At 36.8% G+C, this 22,039-nt stretch overlaps 1 protein-coding gene across 2 annotated transcripts in view; it reads right to left on the bottom strand.

Annotated features, from left to right (window-relative positions):
- Nucleotides 1-4,499: 4,499 nt before the first annotated feature.
- Nucleotides 4,500-22,039, bottom strand: part of LOC133087519 (plasma membrane ascorbate-dependent reductase CYBRD1) — a 33,960-nt gene continuing 16,420 nt past the window's right edge. The window contains exons 3-4 of one of the 2 annotated variants that reach the window (XM_061184807.1): nucleotides 8,920-9,074; nucleotides 4,500-8,206 (exon numbers count right to left, since the gene is read on the bottom strand). In XM_061184807.1, coding sequence (XP_061040790.1) covers nucleotides 7,906-8,206; nucleotides 8,920-9,074 — 456 coding nt within the window. In that variant the 3' untranslated portion in view covers nucleotides 4,500-7,905. The remainder of the gene's footprint in view (nucleotides 8,207-8,919; nucleotides 9,075-22,039) is intronic. The other variant, XM_061184817.1, reaches the window with a different exon arrangement.

Here is a 22,039-nt window from a genome sequence, read left to right as displayed (position 1 = left end):
TATAATTATTTCAAAATTAAAATTTGGGTTTTTTTTTTTAGTAGAAGAGGGGATATAAAATATAGAAATGTAAAATGACTTAAACTCTTATTTACTAAAAATGTATATAATTTTAAAAAATGAACAGAGCCTCAGTGACCTGAGAGCAATATCAAAAGCTCAAACACATTGTAAATGGAGTTCTAGAATGAGAAGAGAGAATGAGGCAGAAAAATATTTTAAGACACAGTGGCTAAAAATTTCCCAAATTTGATAAAAGATGTAAACTTATAGATTCAAGAGGCTCAGTAAACGCAAAGCATAATTAAAAAAAAAAAAAGTACACGCAGGTATATCATAATTAAACTGCTGAAAAGCAAAGATAAAAAGAAAATCTTGAAGCACTGAACTGATCTCCCTGTGCTATGCGGCTGCTTCCCACTAGCTATCTATTTTACATTTGGTAGTATATATAAGTCCATGCCACTCTCTCACTTCGTCCCTGCTTACCCTTCCCCCTCCCCATGTCCTCAAGTCCATTCTCTACATCTGTGTCTTTATTCCTGTCCTGCCCCTAGTTTCGTCAGAACCATTTTTTTTTTTTTTTTTTAGATTCCATATATATGTGTTAGCATACAGTATTTGTTTTTCTCTTTCTGACTTACTTCACTCTGTATGACAGACTCTAAGTGGCCAGGAACAAAAGACACATTACCTACAAGGAAACAATAATACGACTGATTATTGTCTTCATTTGTTTGTTTGTTTGTTTTTGGCCACGCCTCCTGGCTTGTGGGATCTTAGTTCCCTGACCAGGGATCAAACCCGGGCCCCAGCAGTGAGAGTGCCGAGTCCTGACCACTGGACCACCAGGAAATTCCCCTGACTACTGTCTTAACATTATAAATTATTGAGGCCAAAACACAGTAGAATGACATCTTTAGGGTGCCAAAATGAAAAATCTGTCAACCCAGAATTCTACGTCTAGTGAATATATCCTTCAAAAATGAAAATTATATAAACTATTTTTAGAAAAATGAAACCAAAGAAGAATTTATCATCAACAGACCTGCACTAAAGAATTTCCAAAGGAAGTTCTTCAGGATGAGGCTAAATGATGCCAGATGGAAACAGACTTCAGGAGGGGATGAAGAACACTGGAAAAGAAAATATGTGGGTAAGTTTTAAAAGGTTATTTTTTTACTTCTGCATTTCTTCTTTCTTTCTTTCTTTCTTTTTTATTTGTAAGAAGATTTTTAATTTGAAATATGGTCTGAGCAACATGAGTGTAGTATGTCTTCATTTCTTTAAAATACTTACGATTATATAAAGCAAAACTTTTAACACTATATTGTGGGTTTATAATATATCTAGTTGTAATACAGATGACAAGAGTGCAAAGTTGGTTCAATATTCATAAATTCATCAATGTATTTCACCATGTTAACAGAATTAAGGAGAAAAATAATATGATTATTTCAGTTGATGCAGAAAAATCATTTGACACAATTTAACAATTTCACTCATGACTTTCAAAAAAAATTAAGCAAATTAAAGTTCATCAACTGGATGAAGGTCATACATGATATATTTAATGATAAAATATTGAATATTTTCCCTTTATGATAGTGAACAAACTAAGAATGTCCCCCACACCAATTTACTGATGTTTGCAACCTTTTGAAATGTATAAAAATTTAAGATTGAGTATTTGATGAATAAAGGGATGGATACATAGAAATATGATAAAGCTAATATAGCAATTGTTAATTATAGACTCTAGGTGGTAGGTATGTGAATGTTGTTCACTCTGTAATTCTTCAACTTCTCTGTATGTTTGAAAATGTTGAACAACAAGGTCTTATTTTATAGCACATGGAACTATATTCAACATCCTGTGATATATATATGAATAACTGAATCACTTTGCTGTACACCAGATACTAACACAACATTGTAAATAAACTATACTTCAATTAAAAACAACAACAACAAAAAAACACAATAAATTTTGGCTTGCCTGCCCCCGCAAAAAAATGTTCATAATAAATGTTGAGGGAAAGTCTGCAAAGTCTTACATTAGAGGAATATGTTTGTTTGTTTAACTCTGTTTCCCAAACTTCTTTTTTCAACAAAACAAAATAAACAAAACCCCTAAGGAGAATGTAATTAGCCCTGCAGAACATACTCTGGAAAACACTTCCTATTTAAATTTAGTTTACACCCATTTAGATTTTTAAAATAAGAATGGTGTTTCACATCCATTGATCTGTAACAAACCACCCCAAAACATAGTGGCTTAAAATGAGGACAATTTGTTATTTCTCATGATTTTGTGGGTTGACTGGAGCTCACCTGGGTGGTTCTGTTGATCTCACCTGGAATCTCTCATGCATCTGAGCTCATCTGAAGCTTGAACATCCAAGGTGACTTCTCACCCTCCAAGGTCTCTCTTTGGGTAGCCTTCAGGTGGTCTAGTCTAACCTTCCTCAATAGCATAATGGCTCAACTCCGAGAAAAGAAAACAGAGTTGTGAGTTCAGTAAGATTTTGTGGATCTTCACTCTAGTACCTACCATTAATTTGAGTTGGCCACCCCCCTAAGACTCCTCCACTGTCCACTTGTGTTTCTTGTCATCTACTATCAATTCTTCCTCTCTACCATCAGCATTGTCTCTTTACCACATTGTTCTTGATTTCTCATCATTTCAGCCTGCCATGAAATATCATGGCCCTACCTCATGATCTAGACCAGGGATTGGCAAACTTTGGGCCTATGGGTCCAATATGACCTGCACTGCTTTTGTAAATAAAGCTTTATTGGAACACAGTCATATTCATTTACTATTGTCTGTGGTCTCTACTGGCTACAATGGCACAGTTGAGTAGTTGCAACAGAAACTGTGTGGTCCACAAAATCCATCTGGCTCTTTATAGACTTTTTCCTGATCCCTTATGGTTCCTGTCTCTAGGCATTCATTTAGCTTCCATTCTCACTGACTTATTCTTGAAATATTTCCAAGTTCCTAGAAGAGAGAAAACCAAAATCCTCTGAAATGCTTATTCCTCAATCTGGAATGAAATGAAAGAGAACGTTCTCATTTCATGCCAGGCCACTCCATAGTGTGTTGGCCAGCTACGGAGAGGCTGCATGTCGGCAACGTGTTCTGTCCCCACCTCATCCAATTAGCTGTGACTGAGGAAATGCAGGTAATATGTAGTCAGTAAAATGGAGCTGCCTGGAGGGGTCGGGGCATGGTGGGCACTATTACATGTCTAGCACAACTGCAAATTGAACTGAATGAGCTGATATATATAAAATTACATGACAATGTGCTTGAGCCATACATTTAAAAATGTCAAAAGTACTTGCCAATTAAGATCAATCTGAAATGAAAGAGTACCCCTGAAATTAATAATATAAATCCGTGACAAAATATGATGTAACTTATACAAATTCAATTCACACAATATCATGGCTCTATTGCATAACAGGACATATACTATTATGGTGTGATTATACCTACACATCATAAAATACCATTAACATTTCCCAGGTGGCAAAAAGTAGGTGAAAAAAAGACTAAATGAGGGACATCCCTGGTGGTCCAGTAGTTAAGAATCCGCCTTCTAATGCAGGGGATGCAGGTTCCATCCCCGGTCTGGGAACTAAGATCCCACTTGCAACGGGGCAACTAAACCCGCGTGCTGCAACTACTGAGCTCGCGCGCTATATGGCCTGCAAGCCACAACTAGAGAGACACCCACACTGCAATGAAAGATCCCGCATGCCACAACTAAGACCCGATGCAGCCAAAAATAAATAAATAAAATTTTTAAAAAAGACTAAATGAACAGTTAAATTAAGGTTCGATGAGTATTGGCACTACTTAGATGCTAATTATCATTTTTTATTTGGAAAAAAAATCCAACAATTCATCCATTATGAATTATGTATTTTCTCAAGGATACATTACTATGAACACAGAGTTCTGTAATAACCAGCACTTTTAATAGGTTTTTTCCCAACTTAAACTGCGTCTGCTTTGATTGCCTACATCTTGGCTCCCTTCCACACTACAGAGTATAGTTCCAGCTCAGATCCTATATGGAGAACACCATGACAGTTTTGAAACAGTCCTCTGATCCTTCTAGCAATGTAAAAGGTATGGTACTCAGAGTACAATTTATAGAGAAATCTGACAGCATTTTCAATAAGCAAACTTTTAAAAAAAATTTTCCCCATTGAAAAACAAACAAAAAAACCTGGGAAAGAGACTTTCAGAGCAACGCCTACAGGGACTTCCCCGGCAGTCCAGTGGTTAAGACTCCGTGCTTCCAATGCAGGGGGCATGGGTTCGATCCCTGGTCGGGGAACTAAGATCCCACATGCCGTTTGACGTGGACAAAAAAAAAAAAGAACAATGCCTACAACTTCTTTAACTTCTTGTCTGGACAAATTGCAACATACACAAATAGCTTCCAAAATAACTTTTATTACTATATAAAAACAAGTCAAGAAAAAATAGATGCATTTTTTTCTACAAAATTATAAAATATTCAGGCTATTTAATATTTTTCCATAAATGTGTTGAGATAAAAAGGCAAATTTAAACATAGAAATCTTTTCCACTTAAAGTTTTCAGGTACCTTGTAGGGGATAAAGAATAGTTTTTCTTCTATACTTTCCTATGTGTAGCTCTAATACATAGCAGTTACAGCTTTCTGTCAGAGTTATCTAAAAAAGGACATACAAAGATAAAAATTCCATCATGTTGCAATAAAATTAGCAAAGTCTTTACTTTGGGCTTTCAGATTTGGCAGTTGTAGTCAACCGGTATTGCACTGGAATTTCCAACTCAGCAGGGTAAAGAGCCTAATTAAAAACAAGGCATCCTCTTAATTTTTGTCCTTTAGAAAAGCGGTCCCCAACCTTTTTGGCACCAGGGACCAATTTTGTGGAAGACAATTTTTACATGGAAGTGGGGGGGTGATGATTCAGGCGGTAATGTGAGAGATGGGGAGCAATGGGAAGCGGCAGATGACGCTTCGCTCGCTCACTCGCCTGCCGCTCACCTCCTGCTGTGCAGCCCGGTTCCTAACAGGCTGTGGAATGGTACTGGTCCTCGGCCAAGGGGTTGGGGACCCCTGCTTTAGAAAACAGAAACCACTTGTCAGTATTCCTTAAAAAGTGCAATTACCTTCTTTGTCATTTGATCGTAAGCTCTGAGATGCTGTTTCCAACCCACACAGCTTAAATGAAACCACGAGAGGAAAGGGAAGAAGGTGCTTTGGAGGGTGGATTCAGTTTGACACAAGGAGCACAGGAAGCTGTACACTTTTGATAACATTAATTCAAAAAGTATATTCATCTGAGTTTCTCAATAAACCCTTTGAGACAAAAGGCTTTAGTGTTGATTTAGATGAATGTTAAAATAAAGCGTTTTTTTTCTGAAATTAGATTATGGGGTAAGCCAAGCCATACTATCTCTGCAGGTGATATAAGCTATAATTATTTGGGAAGATTTCAATCACTGTTTTAGAACTGATACCTAAGGCTTCCTTCTCCCCTGTTCTTTTTTTTAATGAGATATTCTGGGGGGAGATGCTTTAGGCAGGACATACCAGCTTTTGAAAGATAAAGGTACAATTATCATTAGAATAAAAAGCCCATTAAAAGAAGAGTCTCAAACAGAAAGGTTTTCTAGATATATTTGACTATGCATTGTTTTCATAAAGGTTGAGAAAGAAAGAAAGGAAGTGTCTGTAATATCTGTAAGATTACCCTCACGTTAGCCCACAAGAGGGATAAAATAAAGGGCTGAGATGAGGGGTGTTCAGATACTTCTCAGTGGAGCAGAATAGTCTAGTGCCAAATCCATAATTAACTTTTAACTAATAACCTCTTTCTTGGCCTATGTGAAATGGAATGGCAGCTTCAATCCTTGGGGCCGTCACTATTCCCTTCCCCCTAAAAAGCCCTGGAATTTTGTGCACCTCTACGTAATGAAATATCCATTCACCAAAATATGTTTGTGTGTGACAATGCAATTATTCCTTCCACTTAGCACCCTAATTGTAGCATGCTCTACTTATACTGAATTTATGTGTCTACTATGTGCCAGGCATTGGGCTGGGCACTAGGGATTCTTATGACACTATTGCCAATTTTGGAAATAGAATTAAGTAAGAAAACTGTGTTTTGGTGAGGGACTCTTGAATGGATATTGTGAAACTTCAGGGATGTGACGGAGTACAGCTTGTACTCAGTCTATGGAAGTAATTACCAGTTACCCTAAAAGGAAATTCACTAAGCACCAAAAATGTTAAGTTTATTTGGTGTAAACTGTATGGTTTAAAATTGCAGGGAAACCAAAAATCAATCCCAAATGAAAAGCAACATTTCAGCATAGGCGCCACTCTAGGTTTTAATTTAAGTCAGCCCAGAGCCTAGACAGAGGTCTCATGCATGAAAATTGTCATCTCTGAGTCTTAATTCGTTACTGAGAACCAAAGCACAAGATGTCCCCTAAAATTCCACCCAAATCAGGAGGGACCCTAGCTTTTGCCCCAGGGAAGGGCAGACCATGAAGTCCATATCTCCTATCTCCAAACCCAAAGCTGTTCAGCAGCGATGTTCTCGCCTAAACCTTTCTTTGTTACCAAGACAGTTTTAAGATCAAAGGGTCATCAAGGTAAGCCATGACTTGTTGGCCGTGGCAGGGTGCCCATGATGAATTTCCAGGTAAGGGTAGGCCTTTTTCCTTGGTTATTTGGGAAATCTGCCTTGGAAACAGAGCCAGAAGGTAAATTTTAACAACTCTACTGCATTCCACCAAACGAGGTTTATCCAGGGGTGGGTCAAAACAGGTATAAATTAGCATATAACAGAAAAAACAGCATAGTGAGGTGGTTAGGATCATGGACTGACCTGAGATGCCAAACTGCCAGGTTTTGAATCTCAGTTTCACCACTTATGAGCTGTGTGACCTTGGGCAAGTTACTAACCTCTCCAAGCCTCAGATCTCTCATCTGTAAAATGGAGCTTTTAATGGTGCCTACCGCAAAAGTTTTGTCTGGGGATTGAATTAGCTAAGATTTATAAAGTGCTTAGAATAGTGTCTGACACTTAGTAAGTTCCATGTTTAAAAAAACCAGAAACTTGGGGAAAAGTGCTCTTTAGGGTTTGTGGAGTAGTTTATACTGCTTAAGCATTCAGGCATATTCTCATCATAATTAAGTTTAGAATCTGGATCATAAAGTATACCAAACCCAAGGAAGCCTTGGGATTAAGTCAGTTTCGGAAAAACTTCCAGGTCCGACCAGGCAAGATCTTCAGCTACCTACAGCCCTATCACTGCTCCAAAACGCCCTAATATAAACCCTGGTCTCCAGGGCCAATCTAAGGATAAAACAGCTGGGGAGGGAGCAAAGGGTAGGCACAGGGAAAAGGGAACCAGTTACTTTCCTAAATTTTTTTCTGTGCTCTAGTCATGACATCTGTGTAGCATTAACCCTGTCCCACATATTCATGATCTGATTCCAAAACTTTACAACTGGACTCCCAGAATTAACAGAAAATGACTGCATGACAAGAGGCCAGGGAAGCTGCCAGTTTATCAAATTTACCAACCGATAGATACATTTTGATCATTTGTTCTATGCAAGGCACTGTGCTAAATGCTTTGGTCCTCAACAAGAACAAGGTAATATAACCACAATTTACACCTGCTGTTATTTACATTGATCATCTCCCTTCCAATTCAGGTAAGTTCATAGGCCTCAATCAATACAAACGCTTTCAAGAAATCCTACTTTATGATTAGAATAAATATTGACTCTGTGGAGCTCAATCATCTTACGGCTAAATAAGAGAAGCTAAACTGTAGAACTAATTGAAGTTATATGGCTACATCTCTACCCCATTTTACATGGTGGATCTCTGTCCAGCCTCATCAAGGGTGATGTTTCTTTTCCTTGCTGCTGCTTCACTGTTTAACTCTGAATCTGATTTGTCCATATTGCCAAAGTTCACTGCCATGGAACTTTCCATTCCCTCTGGAGCGCCTCCGTTTGGCTGAAGAAGGACAGAATTTGGTTCTTTAGGACGTTTCCATTGTGGTCTGGTGACTATCCAAAAAATGAGAGCCCCAAACACCAGAATCAGAAGGCCGAGGGTATTTGTGAAAACACCTTCTGGTGGGAATGTACTGTATGCAGGATTTTTCCTACAAAAAAGGAGAGAGTGTGTCCAATTACAAATAGGGTGATACACCAAGGGGGGAAAGCTGCGGGGGGGGGGAGGGGGGATGAATTGGGAGATTGGGATTGACATATATACACTAATATGTATAAAATAGGTAACTAATAAGAAACTGCTGTATAAAAAAATAAAGTTAAATTTTTAAAAATTAGGGTGATACAGCAACATGCCAAACAGTCTTGAATTTATCTGCTCAAAATGCACACTGGTACAGCTTCAATGTAAATTCCCTTAAAGCTTGACATTAAGAAGAAATTTAAGATATGCTATAATTCACTCAATGGATTAGTATGAAATTGTTAAAAATCATAAGTATGAAAATAATATAGCATCTAAAACACCTGTATCACTTAAAATTTAAAAAGTGATACAAAAATGTAGGTATATCATAATTACAGTTAATATAAAAACATACACATCAAAACGATTGAAAGGGCATGCATAACTTCAATAGCTGTTTTGTAATAGTACAATTTGTTGGACTGTTTGGTTTTTCTTCCAAGCATTATTAATGTTATATCACATGTATAATATAATACATTTTTTAAAATAAATATTTAAATTTTTTATTTTCAACATTTAAAAAATTTTGTTACATTTATATTATATTTGTCCAATGAACAAGTATTTAACATTTTGTAGCTTAAGAATTGCAATTAGGAAAACTATGCAACTTACAGGGCAAAAATCAGTTTCTCCGTCACTCCCATAAGTACTGTTGCAATCACTGTTCCAAAGACGAGAAGTCCAGAATAAACATGTATGGGCATGAGAAGTGCTCGGAGAGAAAGTGGAGCCCAAGGAAGCAGAAAGACAAAAAAACCTAGGAGAAGCTAAACATCAAAAAGTACAAAAGTTATCAATTAATTGTAAGTTTTAACTAATTTTAAAATTATTATAGAAGCAATATGTACAAAATGAGAAAACATTTCATATAGAACCAAGGGCATAAAATGAAAGGTTTCCCCATTCCAGTTCCACTCACTCTCTCGAGTATCCTTCCAGAAAATTTCTATGACTAAACAAGCATGTGTGTGTGTGCACATGTGTGTTTAAAGAGAAAGTCAGACATAGAAAACAAACTTATGGTTACCAAAGGGATGAATTAGGAGGTTGGGATTAAAATATACACACTACTGTATAAACAGCACAGATAAACAACAAGGACCTACTGTATAGCATAGGGAACTATACTCAATACCTTGTAATAACCTGTAATGGAAAAGAATCTAAAAAAGAATATACATATGTGTGTGTATGTGTATATAGTGTGTGTGTGTATATATACATACATATACATATATATATATAAAACTGAATCACCTTGCTGTACACCTGAAACTAACACATTGTAAATCAACTATATTTCAATAAAAATTTTAAAAAAAGAGTGAGAGAGAGGGACAGTTTTTTAAAGTACAAGTGGGATTTTACTATACATATTTGTTCTGCATATTGCTTTTTTCCCTGAATAGTGTATCTTGGAGATCTTTTCATATCGATGCATGTATCTAGTTTATTCTTTTTAATGGCTGACATTCTAAGACTGTAACAAATTATTCAGTTCCCTATTAATGGACATTTCTGTTTCTAGTTTTTTGCTATCATTAACAAGGCTACAGTGAACATTCTGATATTTATTTGTTTTTTTATCAATTTCCTTAAGGTTGCCAAGTAGGAAGGGAAGTAAAAGATTTTTAAGTCACTAAATCCAAATACAATAGAACACATTTATTCAGTTCAACCTAAAAAACTATGTGGAAAAAACCTGGCAATTTTGTTTTATGAGGAAGAAATGAGTTCTGCAGAAAATTCTCTCCATTTCCTTGATAATTAAATCCCTAGTGGGATACTTCTCTGCAGAGAAGACAACAAGATTATTACGTAAACTAAAGTCTGTTAATGCTTTCACAGTTTTGTTTTGTTGCCCCAGACCCCTGCCCATTAAGTAATCTCTTCTCCTCCAGAAAATAAAGATGACTCAGTGACCACTGAGTTACTGAGTTTAAAGGGACTTTTTTTTCAGGTGTCTCTTTGGTATCTACCACTCTAACAAAACAACTATGAGAATGAGGAGAAACACTAGCATCACTGTTCATTTTTCCTGATTGATAACAAAGGACTAATGGGGGACAGAGAGGAATGAAGGCAGAAGGGGTGTGATGCCCTAAAACACACTTAGAATCAGATTAAAGGCAACAGTAATGGATGGAAAGTAACTGAAAATGCATGCAATAGGCTGGTTTGCATATTTTATTGTCCATTAATACCATAAATGCCTGAGTATATTAGAAATGGTTCAGAGAGTCCCCTTTGGTGGTTCAGTGTTCCTAATTCTCCTTCAGTGATCTTTAGTGATTCTTTTAGTATCAAAGGGTAAGCATCCTGATGTACAGGTTGTGCTTTCTATACAAAAATGGGGCTCAGGTGAGTGACTGTCAAGGATTTAGCACAAATACATTTCTACGAGTAAGTCACCATATCTTTTCTGTGACTTACCCATGTAAATATATTTTTTTCCCATATTCCTGTTCTCCTGCCTCTTCTATTCCTAAGATTCTTATTGTTTTGAATGATTCTTACTGTTTCCTCTTATTTCTTTCAGGATTTATCATGTGTGTCTCTTGTAATCCCATAAAGCTTAATGATCTAAGTAGATGGGACACCAGAAGTTTGCGTACAGGACCCCAGGACGATTTAACTCTCCTAAATCTTACTTTCACCATGAAAACATTTTTTTTTCAACAACAGAAAATTACTTTTAAAAGGAAAGGAAAAAATTACAGAATACTTAACTTTGATTAAAAGTGTTCCAAATTATGCAAATGTATAACTTATAAAAAGTTAAAATTTATATTAATCATTCTTTATTTCCTTTTAACCATCTTAGCCTTACTATCTTACAAGTAATATGGCAACTTAAATCCTAGTGGACTGAATATTACAAAATCCTTAAGTCCCTTTAAGTCAGTGTTTCTTGAAATGTTGTTCATAGAAGACCTGTATCAGAAACTCTTAAGGTGTTTATTTAAAGAGATCCCTGTGCCACATCCAAATCTGCTAAATCAGAATTTCTGGAAGTAGGGTTTAGGAATCTGCATTTTGATGGAATGCCAGGGTGATTCTTACTACATGTTGCAGTCTGAAGACCACTGCTTTTGATTCGCTCAAATTATTTCAGAGATATGGGTTAAGTGCATTCTGGAAAATCCCTAAAAGTGAAGGCAGTAGACTGTTACCTTCAGTCTACAAACACTTACTAAGTGCAAACGAAGTGCTCCAGAGTTTAGGAACCATCACCTACAGAAAACTGTTCTTCACCACTATGGAGTTCTTAGGAGAGCTAAAGAAAAGTAAAATCTCATTTAAAAAGCTATTATTTAGATATGAAAGTGAAGATGTAGTATGATTCTAATTATGCTTAAAATTTTTTCTTAACTATATATTCATGGGCATGATAAGAGCCTAAAGGAAATAAACCAAAATATAATGATATCTCTAGATTATGGCATTATCAGTGATTTGAGGATTTTTCTTTCCATTTTTCTGATTTTATAAAATTTTAAATAAATGTATATTACTTTTATAATTAGAAATAGACAATGAACGTTTACTTTAAAGTTCCTGTGTTAGATATCTGGGCTTTTCTCAGTTAATTATTATTGTCCTTTAAAGATACAAATGTATTTTACTATGCCAGTTTTATCTCACTTTATGAAACGGATGAGTTTTTAAAAAAAAGATATGTGTAAACTTTTAGACATAATAAAAGCTTTTATTTGCAAAAGTCATTAATGAGACCAGGAAACATCTGCTTAGCTAGCTTTTGTATTAGGTATGATTTGCTTTTTTTTAAGGGTAGAGGTGGATTTAATGAGAATCAAGTGATTTATAGATTATTATATGGAGGCTCCTCCCAGCTCCTCTTCATTTTTCTGCTATTGTATACACAGCCAGCAGGGATTCAACCAACTGCTGATGGAAAATATTTTTTAAAATTTCCAGAAAGTTCCAAAAAGCAAAATTTGAATTTGCCAGGCAATTTTTTACATAGCATTTACATTGTATTAGGTATTACAAGTAACCTAGAGATGATTTAAAGTATTCAGGAGGATATGCATGGGTTATATGCAAATACTACACCATTTTATATAAGGGACTTGAGCATCCACAGATTTTGGTATCCATGGGGGTCCTGGAACCAATCCCTCGTGGATACTGAAGGATAACTATATTCACTCATTCCTTCATTTAAAGCACATATTTCTGGGCCACATCCTTAGAGTTTCTGACTCAGTAGGTCTGGAGTAGAGCCTAAGAATTTATTTCTAACTCCCCTGGTAATGCTAATGCTGCTGTCCTAGGGACCACTCTTTGAGAAGCTCTGTCTTAGGTTATTTGCAAGCTGTGTTTTTCAAACATAACGGCACGTTTCTTCTAGGGGTAAAAACATCTAATCAGAACCAACTAGAATATGTCCATAGTTTTTTGTAAAAAGAAATGACAGACATTCAAATTGAAGTCTCCTGTCAATATCCTACATTTTCTTGCTGCACTGTCTTTCATCAAGTCCACCTGGCAATACCTCAACCTGGCTCAGACATCCTCAGGACTACCCCTGGTGTGCTAGGTCCCACTGGAGTAAATCACGCAGTCAAGGGGACTAGCATTGCTATAAATTCATGGTTATGATGCTCGTGGCTATAAGCACTTCAGTGCTGCTCAACAATCCTTCTACTGTCTGATTTATCAACTGGCCCTCCATGTTTCTCCCATGCGCAAACCTCTGGCTCTCTTGTGTGCCTCCCCACTATTGGCAGATGGTCCTACTACCACCTCATGGGAAAACAGAGGCAACTTCAGAGAAGAGCCTCATTTTTCTGCCACCAAACGAAACAAACCAAAAATCCATCCCAAGCGAACAATTCCTTTCCTTCTTCAATTGCAATGGAGTTGGTGTCCTCCAACTTTCCAGCAGTCTCCACAACCTACTTCTTGAAGACATAGCTACAAATTATTGCATCTCTCCAGTATTCACTACCTTTCCTTCTCTATGGTCCTATCCAGTGAGCATTTTAACATGCCCAAAATTCTCACAACAAAATGAAGTAAAAAAGAAAGCACCCAAGCACCTGACTTGACTCTTGTCTCTGACCAGTTACCACCCTCTCTCTCTTCCCCTTCTTACCCAAACCTCTTTATTGAGTTGTCTCTATTTTCTCACTGTAAACAAAGGAAGAAAAAAGAGAATTTTGCTCAATACCCAATTTTACAAGGATTAACCTGCTGCAGTCACTGACCAACAGACAGAGGAAAGGAAGACATAAACAGGATGCTCTGTTCTTTGGACAAATAGCCCCCTTAGATAGTTAGATGTACATCTCAAGAAGAATTCTAATGAGCTCAGACTCTTGCATCTTCCCATACACTAGAAAAACACTAAAGTCATAAACTTGAGATATCTGTTCTTTGGGACTGGCAGTAATCTTTTACCAAGATGTTACTTGACTGCATGTATTCCCAAGCCCCAAATCACATATATACTTACTGGCTTCTCTCCTACCTCTTTGGAGCAGTTTACTCAGAGCTACTGAGTGATTGTCTCCCACACTATAGTCCTCAGTAAGACCGTGAATAAAACTTAAATTCACAGCTCTTATGTTGTGCATTTTCTTTCAGTCAACATCACCTTCTATTTCCTGTTCAATTTACTGAAATCTGGCTTCTGCCCACCAAGAAAACTGCTCTCCAGGGTCATCAGTGACTTCCAGATCACTAAATCCAATGGATAGTTTTTAGACCTTATTTTCCTTGACTTCTCAGTAGCATTTGGCACTCCTAAAGCCCTCTCCTCCCCCTCTAATGTTCCCTTTCTCATCCCCCCCTCACTTTTTCAAGCCTGAAAGTGACTCTCTCTCATCCCCTGTATCACTGACTTTCCAAATCTCATTAATTCTACCTCCTAAATATCTTCAGGAACTATACACTTTGCTAACTGCTATTGCTACTCCTCCAGGCCACCATCATTTCTCATCAGAACCTTTGTAAACATCTTGAACCTAGTCTCCCTAAATTTACTCCTGTCCAGCCTCCAATTCATCTTCCATACCCCACTCCAGGCAGCTCAAACTCCTTCCTGTTTCTCAAATAAAGCAAATTTTTACCCATATACTATTCCATTCATAGAATACTCTCTCCACTTTGACCACAGACCTCATGACTCCAGTTCTTGATCTGACTTCCTTTATTCTCTATATCATATGAGAGCTCTCCTAGAACACTCCATACCCATCCAATCTACCAAATACTCAATGACCTGTCTTCCCCTGTAAGCTTCATGAGGGCAGAGAGCATATCTCTTTGGGCCCATGTGTGTCTGTGGAACAATGTATCCCCCATAACCTAGACAGGTATCTGACGCATAACAGGTATTTAACTCTGTTGAATAAATGGATGGATTTAGGAATAAAATTTCAATGACATAAAATGCATATTCTCAACCATGAAGGTGTCTATGATCTATAGTTGAAATGGAAAATGCCATCTTCAGGTCATAAAGGAGCCTACCACAAGACTTACACTTCTAATAACAACAGCTTACTTGTGTCATTCCAGTATGCTAAGCCCTAGGCTGAGCCTTTCCATGCATTATTTGTCTTTGGTTCTTATGATGTTGTGAAGGATGTATGAAAATCTTAATTTCTAGGTGAGCAAACTAAGTCCAAAAAAGTTCAATAACATGTCCAAGGTCACAAATTACAAATGAATGAAACTGATTCAAACTGAGGTCTTCCTGGGTCCAAGTCCTGTGTTCTTAAATACTACCAGCTCTCTGGATCTGAGCAAGGAAGAAGCCAGGGACCACATTTTCTCCTGCTAAACAAAAGTCAGAAAGTTGTGACATGACATTTCTGAGAAGCCTAGTTAGCACACAAATAAAACAACTGGAGATAAGAATCTGAATATTTCAGAGGGCAAAAGAGAATCTTGAAACAATCAAAGATGTTTTCAGGGCTTCCCTGGTGGCGCAGTGGTTGAGAATCTGCCTGCCAATGCAGGGGACACGGGTTCGAGCCCTGGTCTGGGAAGATCCCACATGCCGCGGAGCAGCTGGGCCTGTGAGCCACAATTACTGAGCCTGCGCGTCTGGAGCCTGTGCTCCGCAACAAGAGAGGCCACGATAGTGAGAGGCCCGCGCACCGCTATGAAGAGTGGCCCCCGCTTGCCACAACTAGAGAAAGCCCTCACACAGAAACGAAGACCCAACACAGCCATAAATAAATAAATAAATTAATTAATTAATTTAAAAAAAAATGTTTTCAATTCACCCAAGTTTAATATTAGAAAATCTAATGATGTGATTGACTACATTAACAAATTAAAGAGGAAAAACCATATTCATCTCAACATACACAAAAAATATTCAATAAAATTCTACATCCATTCATGATTTCGAAAGAAAAACAAAATGGTTTCACAAACTGGAATTAGAGGAAATGTGAAGCATCTGCACTGAATAGTGAAATATTAGAAGTATTCTCTTTAAAATAAGAACAATTCAAAGATTCTTATCTCTACCTCTATTCTATACCTTGTAAATACTTCTATATACTTCAATACTTCTATACTCTTCAATTCCACTGGCTAGGATGCAGAGGAAAAGACATACGACAAAACTGGCAGTGCAGATAAGTGGCAAAGACAGGGACGATTCAATAAATGGTGCCAGGGAAAGAGTTTATCAATATGGAAAAAAATGAAGTTAGATAACAACATCACATCATGAACTAAGTTAATTCTAAATGAATTAAGTACTTAAATATCAAAGACAAAACTTTAATATTCTTAGAAAACATAAGAGAAATTAAAATTTCCAATAATATTACTGTAATGTAACCTCTTGGCTATTTGTAGGCTTTTCTCTTAGACCAATTGTTCTCAAATATCACTGTGCCTCTGAATCACCTGGAGGGCCTATGAAAGCACATACTGCTGGGCTCGCCCCCCGCCCCCAACCCAGAGTTTCTGATCCAGGAGGTCTGGAGTAGAACCTGAGAATCTCGTTTGTTTTGACCTCAGGGTAGGGAAGGATTTCATACACAAGGCATCAAAACAAAAAATAATAACCTTAAAAGAAAAGATTAATTCGTTTCATTAAAATTGAGAATTCCTATTTGTCAAAAAGTACTAACAAAAGAGAAAATACAAGTTTCAAAAGCTTGAAGATATATGCAATACATATAAATGAAAAGGAATTTGACACAGAACACCTATAAATCTTTAAGAAAAAGGAAAACAAACTCATTTTTGAAATGGACAAAAGACATGAACAGGTTTTTTTTAGAGGTGAACCATAAGTAATCAGTGAAATAAACAATAAAACCACAAGAAGACACACTTTTATACCCACTAGTTTGGCAATATTTTAAAAGTTTGAAGAGGATGCACGTTGGCAAGGATGTGCCATATGGGAACTCTTATTTGCTGCTGGCAGGAACATACTTGGGTCATCCACTTTGGCAAACAAGTTGATGTTACTCTTTTAGACTGAGTATATAACTGCACTCCTAAGTATACCGCCAGAGAAACCTTTGCATATGAGGACCAAGAGATGTGTATATGAATGTTCAGTGCAGCCTTGTTTGTAACAAAAAACAACTGAAAATTGCCCAAATGTCTAATAGCAGGAGAATAGATAAGTAAATGTATGGCTTATTTATACAGTGGAATACAAAAGTAAAAATGAAGGGCTTCCCTGGTGGCACAGTGGTTAAGAATCCGCCTGCCAATACAGGGGACATGGGTTCGAGCCCTGGTCCGGGAAGATCCCACATGCCACAGAGCAACTAAGCCCGTGTGCCACCACTACTGAGCCCAGGTGCCACAACTACTGAAGCCTGCGCACCTAGAGCCCGTGCTCCACAACAAGAGAAGCCACTGCAGTGAGAAGCCTGTGCACCGTGACAAAGAGTAGCCCCCGCTCGCAGCGCACAGCAACGAAGAACCAAAGCGGCCAACAATTAATTAATTAATTAAAAAAAAAATTCTTTGAGGAAAAAAAAAAGTAAAAATGAATAAACTACACCTAGAGGAATCAATATAGTTGAATCAGTAGAAAGAAAAAAAAAGCTGTAATTGAATACATTTGATACTGCTTTTTAAAAAGTAAAAAATAAAAACTAAACATATTGCTTGGGAATTTACAGTATGTGGTAAAATTATAAAGAAAAACAGGAATGAGAAAAAAACTTCTGGAGAATGGTTACCTCCAGGGGTTGGGATGGGTAGAAAGATGTGGGATCAAGTTGGGGGTGAGGAGGTGTCCTATGTTTTCTAAATTAAGTTGGATGGTGGAATCATGAGAGTTAACTTTATTATGATTCATAACTTCTACATACACACAATGGTTTGTTATTTTTTTTAAAATCCCCCAGAGGCTAGATCTCACAAGTAGAAAAAATACCTACAACTTAAAATGCTTTGCAATTCATAGACAAACACGAGGAAGGGTGAAGACTTTTCAGCTTGTATGGGTTGTATTGCTTTGTTGCTAGCCCCCTTTCTTTCCTCCTTTTTTAAAAAAAATTTATTTATCTATTTATTTTTGGCTGCGTTGGGTCTTTGTTGCTGCGTGCGGGCTTTCTCTAGTTGTGGTGAGCAGGGGCTACTCTTCGTTGTGGTGAGTGAGCTTCTCATTGCGGTGGCTTCTCTTGTTGCGGAGCACAGGCTCTAGGCGTGTGGGCCTCAGTAATTGTGGCACGTGGGCTCAGTAGGGTAGGCTCTAGAGCGCAGGCTCAGTAGTTGTGGCTCACGGGCTCTAGAGCACAGGCTCAGTAGTTGTGGTGCACGGGCTTAGTTGCTCCCCGGCATGTGAGATCTTCCTGGACCAGGGATCGAACCCGTGTCCCATGCATTGGCAGGCAGATTCTCAACCACTGCGCCACCAGGGAAGTCCCTGATTTCACTCTTGATCAGTAGATGTAGTTACGTTCTTTGTAACAGCTGTATAATATTCAACATGGATTTACCACAAATTATTTAGCCATTCCCTTATTGATGGACATTTAGGTTGCTTCCCGTTTCCTGCAAACATTGCCGCACTAAAAATCCTTCTTAGTTCCTTTTGTGACAGTATTTTATTTCCACTCTCCCCAAATGTGGGATCGCTAGGTTAAAGAGTAAGTATATATATATATACTTTAAATTTTTACTGGAGTATAGTTTATTTACAATGTTGTGTAAGAGTAAGTATATTTTTAAAAAAAATAATAGATATTAACAAACTACTTCCCTAATTCGGTGGCAATTCACTTTCCCACCAGCAGGGCAGAAGTGCATCCTTACCTCACATCTATGACAGCAATGGATATCACTATTGTTGTTCTGTCAGTCTCATGAGAGAAAATGTTACTTTATTGTTGTTTTAACTTACATTTCCCTAGCTTCTTAGTGAGGTTGGACATTTTATCATATGCTCATTGGTGATTTAATTCTTCTTTGAACTGCCTGTTCAACTCTTTCGTTCATTGTTCTATTAGGTTGACTTTTTATTATTAATTTTTAGGAGCTGTTTTGTATATTAAACACATTAACCCTTAACACATGACATGATTATTCCCCATATCTCCTTGTGCAGTTCCTGCTGACTTGAATATCTTTTGTCACATATACAGTCAGCCCTCCATAGCCATGGGCTTAGCATACATAAATTCCACCAACCACAGATCAAAAATATTTAAAAAAAACAAATTCCAGAAAGCTCCAAAAAGCAAAATTTGAATTGGCCGCGGATCAGCAACTATGTATATAGGATTTACGTTGTATTTACAGAGCATTTACATTGTATTAGGTATTATAAGTAATCTAGAGATGATTTAAAGTATACGGGAGGATGTGTGCAGGTTACATGCAAATACTACACCATTTTATACAAGAAACTTGAGCATCCTCGGATTTTGGTGTCCAACGGGGTCCTGGAAACAATCCCCCAAAGATACTGAGAGATGACTATAATTTAAAAAAAAATTTATGTAGTCATAAATGTCTTTCTTTTCCTTTATGGTTTCTAGATTTCTTGTCAACCTTATGGCCTCCCCTATCTCAATATTATACAGATAATATGCTTCTTAATTTTCTTTTTCTCTTTTCACTGATTTTGGATTTTTTATACTCATACCTTTAATCTACTGTATCTGGAATTTTTTTTTTCTTTTGTGTGATGTACAGAGTCTTTTTGTTTGTTTGGTTTCTTCCAAATGGATAGCCAATTATGATGGTAACATTGATTAAATAAGCATTCGTTCCCTGGTAAATTGAAATACCATAGTGTCATAGAAAAAGTTCTTATACACACTTGGGCTGTTTCTGTCCTCTCTGTTCTTGTCATGGATATATTTTGTTTATTCCTGTATGAATACCTTGTTTTGAATAAAGCAGGTCTCCCTTCACGTCTTCAAAATTTTCTTGGTTATCCTTGGATATTTGTTCTTCTGCATAAAGTTTAAAACTCCCATTGGGTTTAAAATTAGAATTATATTAACTATAAATATTAGTTGAAGAGGGCAGGATGTTTCTATATTAATTTTTCTCTTTCAGTAACATGGTATCCTTCTATTCATACCATGTTTTCTGTTTTTCAATAAGATTTTATAGTATTCTACTATAAGATTTACAGGATTCTACTTCTTATTCTAAATGGTTATTTCTAGTATGGGCAAAAGTTATTGGATTCTGCATGGCTATCTTATATCCAGATACCTTCCCAAATTCTCTCATTATTTTAGCCATCTCTTAGGTTTCTAGACATGTATTATATGATCTGCAAACAGGAAAAAAGTCACAAATTTTCTATTATTTATACAGATTTTTTTCATTATCTTATGCATTAGCTAAAACAAAGTTGAATGACGAAGGTACCAAGCATCAGTGTCTTGTTTATTTAATGGAAATGTCTTCAGTATTTCACAGTTTAACCTGATGTTTGCTGTTGGATATTGGTAACGGTGTTTATCATCAGAACTGCCACCTTAGATGTGAAGTATGTAGTGCACAATGGGGCAACATCTAAGAGGAGTTTGTTTTCTCTCAGTGTACTGGATCAGCTTAAAGTATCTGTTCCTTGTAGGTCAAAGGTATAAAACAATCTGGACCTGATGTCTTTTTTAGTGATAGATTTCAAATGACCTTACCAGTTGCTTATAATGTTATTGGTCTGTTTAGGTTTTCTAGTTCCTCTTGGGTCAAATTTGGTAGCTTACATTTGGCAAGAAAACAATCCTTTTTTCTTTCTTTAAGATTTTTAAGAATATTACCATATATTAATAATTTAATAAATTTAATAAACTGTCCTAATTTTAAAATATTTTTTATATCTATGACTATATTTCTTTCTTATTCTGAATGTTGTATATTGTGCTTTTTCTCAATCAGATTTGCAGTGGTTTATCTATTTTATTCTACTTGTTTTAAAGAACCAGCTTTTCACTTTATTTGTAATTTCTTCTATTTTTAATTTATGGTTGTGATAGGCTAAATCATGCCACCTCCCAAAGATGTCCACAACTTAATCCCTGCAAGCTATGAATATGTTATGTCACATGGCAAAAGATGCTTTGCTGATGTAATTAAGGTTATGGATTTTCTGATTGGGAGAAAACCCTGGATTATCTGGGCAGCCCAATCTAATTACATGAACCCTTTCAAAAACAGAGAACTTTGGCTGGAGGAAGAAGAGATGAAGAGGATAAAGAAGGAGAAGTCAGAGAGATTCCAAGCCAGTGAGACAGAGGGGGCCATGTGCAAGGAACAGAGAGAGGAGCTAAGGACAACCCTCAGCCGACAGCCAGTGAGAGTATGGGGACCTCAGTCTTACAACCGCAAGGAACTAGATTTTGCCAACAACCTAAATTAGCTGGGGAGCTGATTCTACCCCAGAGTCTTTCCATAAGAGCCCAGGCCAGCTAACACCTTGATTTTGACCTTGTGAGACCCTGAGCAGAGAAACCAGCCAAGCCAATCTGGACTTCTGATGTAGAGAAACTGTGAGGTAATATATTTGGGTTGTTTTAAGCCACTACGTTTGTGGTAAATTGTTATGGCAACAATAGAGAATTAATACAACTGTTCATGGATTTTTTTTTTTTTTTTTGGTGTTTACTTTTCCTTGTATGTTTTGCTGTTCTCTTTTAGTTTCTTTTTTTTTCTCCTGGTTTTATCGAGATATAATTGACCTTCAGTTTCTTAAGTGAATACTCCATTTACATATTTTAAGTTTTTCTTTCAATAAATAAAGGCATTTAAGCCTATATTCCTCTGAGAACCATTTTATCTAAGACCCATAGATTTTCCAATAAATATTCTCTTTTTTGCTAATTCCTAGATATTTCTTAATCTTATATATTAAGATATAGAGCACAGTATAAATTGGTTTTTAGAAATTCCAGATTAAAAGGTATATCTAGTATAGGAAACTTTTTTTTTTAGCTTTAAAAGCTTTTATTGTTATACGGAAATGCATGTGTATTTAGAAGATACAAAAAGTGAAAAGAAAAATAATCAACTGGAATCCAGCCACCTAGAGATCATTTCTGTTAACATTCTGATGCACATCTTTCCAGATGTTCAGAGAATGCCTTGGCATATAACTAACGCACTAAAGGCATGTTATCTAACCCATTTTAACTACTGTACTCAGAACCATAGAACCCTCTCACAGGCAAGCTACATAAAGTTTTGGGTAGTCTCCATTCTGTTCCTCAGAAATATGGCCGTCCACTGAGGATGATCAAACACGGGCTGA

Source organism: Eubalaena glacialis, chromosome 1 (genome assembly GCF_028564815.1).
Source record: "Eubalaena glacialis isolate mEubGla1 chromosome 1, mEubGla1.1.hap2.+ XY, whole genome shotgun sequence".
Classification (NCBI taxonomy): Eukaryota; Metazoa; Chordata; class Mammalia; order Artiodactyla; family Balaenidae; genus Eubalaena; species Eubalaena glacialis.
Note: the sequence above shows the minus strand (reverse complement) of the source record. Positions and strands in the feature narration are given on the sequence as shown.